Genomic DNA, 9,124 nt, shown 5'->3' on the forward strand with positions numbered 1-9,124 from the left:
TCCGGAGAAAATGTCACACGACCACGGAGAGAGAGACACAAACTCCAAATATAGAGCAGGCGAGGTAGTCAAAATCTCGTCACCGTAATACATTGAGATTTTAATTTGTAAACGTTTTCAGCGATTTAAGGATGAGTTGTGTTCAGCATGCAAGTGGGGAGGATATCCCCGGAGCACACAGAGAAAACCCCACACTTTGCGCGAGGGGGAAACACTTTGTCCTCTTACAGATGGAAATTGGTGACGAGTCCACTTGCTGTACTGTCTTCTCCTGGCGAGCCATGGTATGACATCTCCTCGCCTCCGCAGTGCTGGATTACCTGCAATTTTGCACGGTTGGCTACGTACGGTGCGAAAGAAGTTCAACATGCTGTACATACATGAGGCATACATAGCCACCACCTAGCTCACTCCCTCCACTGCGGTGCTTCTCAGCCAGTGTCGCGGCACATTCCCAAGCGTGCCGCGGTATTTTCAGTTCTAGGATAGAACCTCAATGTTTGAAAGTCAGGGCGGACGAACGCCCCTCCGTGCCGTTCAGTTGCCGATCTCAGCTCACGCCTTCCTCTCCCATTGGCCGAGGATGCGCATGTACGACAGCAGAGACAGCCGTCAGCCCCCACCCCCCGGCCCTCTCAATTCCCTGGGTCGCACGTGCGCGGTTGGCCTTCAGGCGACGAGGTTGGGGGTGGCTCCGAATTTAGAAAGACTCGAGGAATTGACCACAAAAAGGTAGATCACACGTGTTGCTCTGTCTGCCCTTTAAGCCAGGTAACAGACCAATTAATTGTGAGATAGTATTATATATTATACATTAATGCTGTTTAAATGTGAAATAGTGGCAGTGTGCACGCACTGCGCTAGAAACTCAACGACTCGAGTTCCATTCACGACTCCAGTTTTCGACTCGCACTGACCAGTGTAGTGAAGTATAGACAATCCACATGACTGACCGCATGTGTGGTGGAAGGGGCCTTCATTCAGGAATGGATTTACAAGGGGTTGTCAATTAATGTGCACGTGAATGTGCGACATGAAGTGTTATCAGGCATAGACTTTAAGCCAGGTGGGAACGCAATGGTGAAATGTTGGTAACAAAGGAAACTTGGTATATGGTGCATGTTGTGTACATTTGTAACACACGACACATCCCAGAGATGAAAAAGGCAGTCATTACACCACTGGAAAACAAGACCGATCAGTGTATTGATCACAGGACAAGTATTAGGAGGCATGCCAAAGGTGATGTTGACAATTACGAGCGACCAAATAAGGTGGCTGAAACTGCAGAGAACCAGTTTGGGCTCAATGGCCGTGCAACCATATTTAATACTATATTAGCATTGTCAAAGTTCAATAACGGTGCACAACCTACGCAGTGTGTATATTTTACACAAACGCACTGAACATCGAAACATTAAGTTTAACGTTTGCAAGGGCCAAATAATGATTTGAATGATCGAATAATTATGTGGAGCCTACTGATACATTATGGGTAAAAGACAATATGCCTATGACATTCATAATAAAGGTTTTTGGGTTAGATCGCGTTATTTATAAATGTCGTAACCTTCCACCACCCGACACGGCCAATCAGCAAAAAAGTGTCACGTTGACAAAGGACAATTAGTTCACTACTTTAGCCCACCGGTGTGTTGAAGAGTGAATCCACAACATTTACAGTTTGAATACGTTTCGCTGGTAATTACATCCAGCATCATCGGGCAATTCGCCAGAATGGTAAAGCCCTCACATGCTCCCGGTCTTAAATAGAGCAGCAGGGTGACGTCATCATTTAACTCTTAAAACCTTAAATGCCTATGACACCATACTACAGTAATTGTTAAACAATATTGTTCATGAGACTCGAAAGTCAAAGCCAGATCAATGTATACTTGAACAAATGCTGTTGAAAAAATGTGGTACATTAAACGATTAGCTAAAGGATGTAAATGATTTTGTGATGAAAGAGGCCCTTACATCGAGTAAGGGATGTTAAACGGTTGCCATAACCTTTAATTCTAATTAGGACAAATTAGTTTATTTAAAGCGAGACCTGGGATGAAATGTATACCTGAACATTTAGTGTACAAGTGCAAACATCTGTACAAAATATCGTGCGAGTAATAATTGGTTCCTGGTAAGAGGGATGCCGATAACAGTTAAACAGTTATCCGAGTAGCATTGCCTTTGAAAGCTGTGAACTATTCTTTCAGAATACACTTGGAGACAAATGCGTAAGTTAAATCAAAACTGATTTTAATACGGCACATGCAAAACAGTGCATAGCATAACCCTAGGACAGCAATTGTCTCTGTATCGAACAGTATTTCCTCAAGGAACTACAAATAAGCAGAAAATGCAGCCAGGCGGTGACCCCCCTCCCCCACCATTGTCTGCGGCCATAATGGTGTTATGGGCCAATTAAGGAGTGTTAACAAGTGGGGAGAAATCGGAGCACCTGGAGAAACCTCACGTGTGAAGGGGCAACACTATCCAAAGCAGATGGAACCGTTTGCATTCTATATGATCTCTTCCGCCTATTGGAAAGCCAGGGGGGTCTGGCACCTCGACGCCCACGGGAAAGACGTTTAACAACGCGTGTGATCCACCAAACCCTCACCTCCAGTGTTATATTAGGGGCGTGCATCACAACCACCATATAGTTCATACCTGACAAAGGTGGAACTGTGGGATGTCACACGATGGGTTAATTTCAATTAGTTTCCACCCGTGTAATAATTCGATCTTTCATGTTTATTATTAGTTAACAATTAGCCTCCATTAAAACCATAACTTCAGGGCCATCCATTTAGTACGCACGCATGGAGGGGGGGGGGGGGGTGATCCAAATGCGTACGCTTGCGTATGGGGGTCTACTGACAATGTACGTACGCATAGGAAACGGGGGGGGGGGGGGTGAAGCCTCGATAATAATTCGTCTACATTGGCCTTCAAATGAGTTAGATAGTCCGGCGGTGGACTACCTGTTTGCTTAAACACGTTAATATTATTTATCCTTGATCGTTTCTGCGTGGATTAAATATCGGCCGTTCTATAGGATCCGGGGGGGGGGGGGTTGCGTCAAGCGAACGTACGCAGATGGGGAGGGGGAATGTAAAAAGTCCGCGTGCGTACAGGGAAGGGATCAAGTTGACAGATTTTTGCGTACGTGCTAAATGGCAGTCAGTCGGGCACACAGTTGTTATCTAAACAAGAAAGATCATTTTGATTTAAAGCTTTCGTGACTGCAGGAATTCATATTCTTGGTTCTTTCGGTAAAGTCATGTGACTTTACCGAAAGAACCAAGAATAAGAAAGATACTGTTAAATATGCAAGAGGCATAAGCAGCTCGTGTCCTTGTGCAGGTTGTTGACTTTCAAAAATTTCCAGAACTTTATTGAAAAAGTACTATAGGTTTATAACCTGGGTATGATGGTATAACCCTATCTGCACATTATAATTCAGCAGAATCGACATACACTCGGTTGTTGACTTGTGACTAGAATTCTCAAGTTAATAGTTAGAGTTACAAAATAAGGGTACTTAAATTTTGATTTAAACCTTTCGTGACTGGAGGGATTCATATTCTTGGTTCTTTTGGTAACGTCACGTAGAAGGGAAACAATGAAATAATAAAAATATTAACCATAAAAATATAAGGGTACTGTTACATGTTAACAATACTTGAACTCAATGAAGCATACCAAATTGATACTTAACCAAAAATGTTTTTTCATCAGAATATGCATACAGTATATTTTCCCAAGTCTCAGACGAAATCACAAATGGCATTAAAAAAAAAATCTCAATAGGTTAACAATTCACTCTGGTGGTAAATCAATATACTGTACTGCTAAAATTATTTGCCTCATTAATCAATTTGAGTGATTGTATTTATAGTTTTGGTGTATACAATTGTCCTGTTATACATCAGCATGTAATGTGCATACATCCTTCAACATGCCACATACTGTCCGAGTCTTAAGAATTTATCGTGACTGATGTCGAAGCATTTTTAAACCCCCACAATGTATGTTTTATATTGCAATTCAAATGTGAATTAATCAATATGCGCATTCTTAGAACAGATAAAAATATATTCGGGATTATACATGGCAACGGTTGGTGAAAAATAGTTACCATTATTAAAGGCAATGATGTTATCATTGAAGTTTATATTAAAGAATAACATTGCAAGGTATAAAACATGTTTTTAAGAAATGCTGACCATCAGAATGGTTATAATTAATTCCTGCATAATCACAGACAACTTATACATCAGTGTGGTTAACTGGAGTTTGTACAGAAATACTGTAGAACACTGCTGGAGTTTGGATATGAAAACATATTTGGCACCGCTCGAGTGCTAGTCTTCATGGTCACTGTCATCCTTGGTGACCGCTCTTGAGCTTCGAATTGAAGACATCATCATGTCCTCTACTGGCTTGCGAGGATTTTCCTCCAGGTCCGTCGTAATAGCTCCTGACTCCGAGAGCCTCCACTCCAATTCTACACATATCCAAGAACACACACAAGCAATGAAAACATTAGTATTATTTTAGCATAGCATCAGCTAACTATGCCTGTTTAAGAGAAGTTAACAGTGGCTCATATTCTTTGGTTCTTTCGGTAAAGTCACGTAGGTAGCAAAATAATAAGAAATAAAGTGAATAAAAAATAAAACACTAATGTTGACTGTAGCCTGGTTCTTAAGCGGAGTGTACTGGCAGTCTAGAATGTAGACTGTAGCCTGGTTCTTAACCTCGGTGAGTGTACTGGCAGTCTATAATGTAGACTTATTATTGGTTCTTTCAGTAATTTAAATAATAAAATATATATCAAAACAAAAACCGTGACGTTTCTATCGCAACACAAGCGGTCGTCCTTATTTATATTTTTTATTTTCATTTACACTCAACCCAGCTTAATAACCATTACTACAGTCTACATTATAGAATGCCAGTACACTCCTATTAAGAACCAGGCTAGTCTTCATTCGTGTTGTGTTTTTTATTCACTTTATTTTTTTTATTTCTATCTACGTGACTTTACCGAAATAACCAAAGAGTATGAATTCCTGCAGTCACGAAAGTTAAGTCAAAATTTTACAGTGGCGTTTAAGAAAAATATTAAGCTAACACTTAACATGGTTAGTTTTTCTACAATCTCTGTGCAGTTTGAGAAACAGCATCCATTTGGAACTCTCGCAGAGCAGTGCACATGTTCGTGTTAGAAAACGGTCTGTATGATCATCGCATGATAAACCGATATTTTCAATTATCAGACAAAATTTAGTTTTTCGTGCTTGATAAACCAGTTTCATCTCAAACAGCTGCCAGGATCTAAGTTGTGTCAGCTCAGTAACCTGAGCTCTGAACCACCCAGCAACCTCCAGTACTTACCGTCCTGTTTAAGGTTCATGCCTCCAAAGACCAGTGGGCCAATGAACTGAGCACGAATGTCACCATCCTTGTAAACGAAAATGGTAGGGAGGTTCTTGTCGGGGTAATTGGGGATGCAAGTAGTGGAGATGGACTTCAGGAACTTGGTGTCTGGGAACTTCCTGGCTAAGGCTGTCAAGTGCTGGTTTATTAAGGCACATAACGGGATGCTGTGGAAGAGAAAGAAGAACATTTAGTGTTCAAAAATAAACGAGGCATGAGTTAATTTCCTTTCAAAAGTTGTAATTGTTGTGACATTATTATTGCAAGCAGAAAACCAAAGGCATCTGGGTGGGTCAAAATATGTATTGTGAGAATAGTATTAGAAAAATAAGAATTGTTAATTTAGTATACAAGCACAGTATTAGAAACAGATGGCCAAGTGCTTTGCTACGTGAAATTGCTAAATGAACCAACATAAATGAAGATAAATGCATACCCCTGTTTATATAAGTGAAGCACCACAAAGATGTCAGGGCCAGCTTTGGTGACCTCGTGTACGTAATCTTGACCCGAGATCTCCAAAACATCTCCAAACTTGTTTTTAATTTGCTGTGCCTTCCACTCCGCCAGCCTCTTTTGTCTGCCAAGAAAACAACAAGCAAACACATAATAAATAATGTTCATGCTTTTGCCATAACTGGAATTTTTTATGATTCAAATAAAAAATCAAGTCAAAGGTAAGCATTTATTGGTGGAAATTAATTAAAGTTGTATTGCTCACACCGACTGCTCTATTTATTTTAAACTGCACAATTTATATTCTTGGTTCTTTCGGTAAAGTCACGTAGAAGGGAAACAAATAATAAAAATATATATTTAGTTCTGGAATGGACACATCAATTCCCTCACTGCATAATCAACATTACATATTTTTATGACACATTACTAGGAAATTATGATTACATTTAAAATATGGAAATTAGGTGTTTTGTAATGAAACAATATACCAGGTAACTTATTTACTTATATTCATAAAACAAATATGCAAAAACACAACAGCAAAAATAAAGTTCCTTACCGATACATTTCTATGACACGCTCATCCTCTTCATTTAGTTCATCTTCAAGCTCATCAAATTCATCTATGGTCATGTCATCGTAGTTCTTCACTAAACCATAAAAAAAAGAATTATGGGGTTTTAAAAGGTTAGAGTAAATATGAGGCAAGTGTACAGTTACAAAGTATATCTAAGTCATGTTTAGATTCAGTGTTTTATATACGAAATTAACTTTGCTTAGAATAGTTTACTGACATTAAATATCAGCTAATTTCAGTCTGAAATCTTTGGAAAATGCAGGTCTAAACATTAAACAAATATATGTATAAATATATTAAACTGTTGAATACAAAGTAAATGTAACATGTTTTCAGCTATTACATGTGGGCTTCATCACCTGAACAGTGTTTTTAACTAAGTGTAAACTTTTTTTTTAAAACAATGATATACAAAAAAATCAACTCACATTTAATATATTCGAGGTCAATTTGATATGTGAACCACACTTAATATGCATTCACAGTAAATGTATTTTCTTATAAATGATTCTCTTCAAAGGCTGGCCTTCAGTGCTTTCCTTGGTGACACATTACACAGAATATTACGCAATGCACTCATCATACCAACTGACTGTTGCTGTGCAGTTGTCTCCTCTTCTTCCTCCTTGGGTTCTTCCTTTTGAGGGATGATTCCATGTTTGCGCAGAATTGAATTCCATTCCGTATCTTCGTTTGGGTCCTACAATAAATAACAGCAATTTATGCAATGTTAAATTAAGCATTTCTTTTTGTAGAATATCTGAGATGTTACAGACCTGTCCAGAACGTAAAGATAACAAACCAGACGTCTTAAATAAATTTGCCACTACAAACTTGGCCAACCCCCCTTCGTTATGAAACGGATAGTTTCTGATGAACTACCCATAACCTCGTAATATTGCATGCATCTGCTTCATGCCTTACATAACACCAATATGCCATCACACAAAATTGCTTGTTAAAATAATTCCACGATTTTGTCAAATTATGCTTCGATTCTTCAACTCCGAGTGTTGTTGTACTATGTTGAGTGTTTTGTACTGTTTTTTGCCCTTAGCCCTGTTTTTTGTTAACACAGGCTTCCCTTATGCCACTGCGTCTCCAATGTAACGTTCTCATGTTCTACAGAAACACGAGTTGCATGCAAAGATTGAGTGAAACGGGGCGTAATCGATTGCCAAGAACATCTGGTAACTGGGTGGTGGCATGTTTAAAAAGCCGGACTGCTAAGACCCATATGGTTGAAACCGGTTAAGTTTTCTTGCTTAAACAATCGTGCTAGACAAGGTTCTGGAAAGCCAATATGCCTATTGAGGAGAATATATTTCAACGTGCAGACAAAAAACGAGTTCAGCTTATCCATAATAAAGTTTTTTTTTTTGGGTTAGATCGCGTAAGGCGATGAATCTAATTGTAATTACTGGCGAAACGTCGTACTCAGATTGTAAATGTTGTGGATTTGCTCTCCAACACACCGGTGTGCTGTAGTAAAAACGATTTAGCACGTTCTGTTAACGTGACGAACCTTACTAATCGACTGTCGGGTGGTGGCGGGTTTAACGACACATTTATATTTACGCGATGTAAACAAAAAACGATATTATGTATATTGGTCGCGAACGCCTACGTGTTAAGCGGAGTTCAGCTTGTTTTTTTACGCATAAAACCGCACAACGAATGTGAATGACAAACTCAAAGAGACTGTAATCAGAGGTGTTCAACTTGTAAGCGGAATAGTATTTTAGATGTGAGCACTAGCAAAGAGATTGACGAATGTTGCGGTTGAATCACTCTGGGTCACTTAACGCCCGAATACTTTATCTAAATATAGGTGAGGCAATACACACAAGAGGGTAAAATAAAGTGCCCAGGTTGAGGGTAGCGAGGCCGCTTCGCGAACGTCGCCTTACAAGGGCATGGAGCAACGCGTGGCGTGGGGCGCGTACCGGGCCTGGCCACAGGCTCGCTGACAGCAGCAGCACGGCCATCAACAAGGCAGGCAGCCCAAAGCGCCACACACATACTGACTAGGCGGGCGACCAAGGCGAGTCTCGCTTGAAGTGTAAGAAGAACAAAGCCACTAAAGCTCGACTGACAACGGTGGAGCAGCAGGAGCGGCGCGGCACCATTCTTAGCTGTCAGAGCCGGCACCAACTCGTCACCTCAGTCTACACGAACACGACGGTGACTCGAGCCGCATCCGGGGCATGTTCGGTGTAATCGTAATAATCATGAGAGTCGCCGGCCGACCGGTGTCTTGCGGCGTGTCCGTGAGAGCGAGAGGGGGAAGCTGCCGGGGCTTCGTCACCTGCATGGCGCCTCGCTCGCTGCCCTGGGAGTGGCGGGAGGGCAGCTGGGGGGGGCGGGCACGGGGGTTAGGGACCGCGGCGAACAGCGCGTGCCGACTTGACGCCTCCCCCCACAGCCCTCACCAACGCAGCTCCACTGATAGGGATCGCGGCGAATAAGCTCCGTGTTGAGGGCTGGGTGACAGCGACTCAGCCGTTTCCTCAACGCGTTGGTCAAAAATATTGGCCTTAAAAGGGAACATATATAATAAGCGATGTTTCGGGCAATGGGCCTCCATAATAGCACATTAATAGAGAGGTTTCTTTGTCATTTAGGCAGTTTATTGACGAA

At 41.1% G+C, this 9,124-nt stretch overlaps 1 protein-coding gene across 4 annotated transcripts; it reads right to left on the reverse strand.

Annotated features, from left to right (window-relative positions):
• Nucleotides 1–2,238: 2,238 nt before the first annotated feature.
• On the reverse strand, nucleotides 2,239–8,902 carry PDCL3 (phosducin like 3). Of its 4 annotated transcripts, none has more exons than XM_032956426.2 (6): nucleotides 8,793–8,902; nucleotides 7,070–7,184; nucleotides 6,467–6,557; nucleotides 5,885–6,028; nucleotides 5,407–5,615; nucleotides 2,239–4,513 (listed from the first exon to the last, which is right to left on the reverse strand). In XM_032956426.2, exons 1-6 carry the CDS (start codon nucleotides 8,796–8,798, stop codon nucleotides 4,371–4,373), a joined length of 708 nt encoding a protein of 235 aa, XP_032812317.2. In that variant the 5' UTR covers nucleotides 8,799–8,902; the 3' UTR covers nucleotides 2,239–4,370. The 4 variants fall into 4 exon arrangements, with proteins under 4 accessions (XP_032812317.2, XP_032812318.2, XP_032812316.2 ...); XM_032956427.2 differs by lacking the exon at nucleotides 8,793–8,902 and adding an exon at nucleotides 8,611–8,753; XM_032956425.2 differs by lacking the exon at nucleotides 8,793–8,902 and adding an exon at nucleotides 8,431–8,573.
• Between the last annotated feature and the right edge of the window lie 222 nt (nucleotides 8,903–9,124).

This window comes from Petromyzon marinus, chromosome 18, assembly GCF_048934315.1.
Source record: "Petromyzon marinus isolate PM22_M1 ecotype Great Lakes invasive population chromosome 18, UKy_Petmar_22M1.pri1.0, whole genome shotgun sequence".
NCBI lineage: Eukaryota > Metazoa > Chordata > Hyperoartia > Petromyzontiformes > Petromyzontidae > Petromyzon > Petromyzon marinus.

Bases quoted from the DNA above. Each gene is read 5' to 3' on its own strand.
- PDCL3 (XM_076067772.1), bottom strand. From the start codon at position 8,472: ATGGCCGTGCTGCTGCTGTCAGCGAGCCTGTGGCCAGGCCCGGTACGC. The intron at 7,185-8,394 runs GTAAGGCGACGT...TATTTATTGTAG, and splicing joins ACGCGTTGCTCCATGCCCTT to GACCCAAACGAAGATACGGA. The intron at 5,616-5,884 runs GTATGCATTTAT...TCTCTTCCACAG, and splicing joins CTTCACTTATATAAACAGGG to CATCCCGTTATGTGCCTTAA.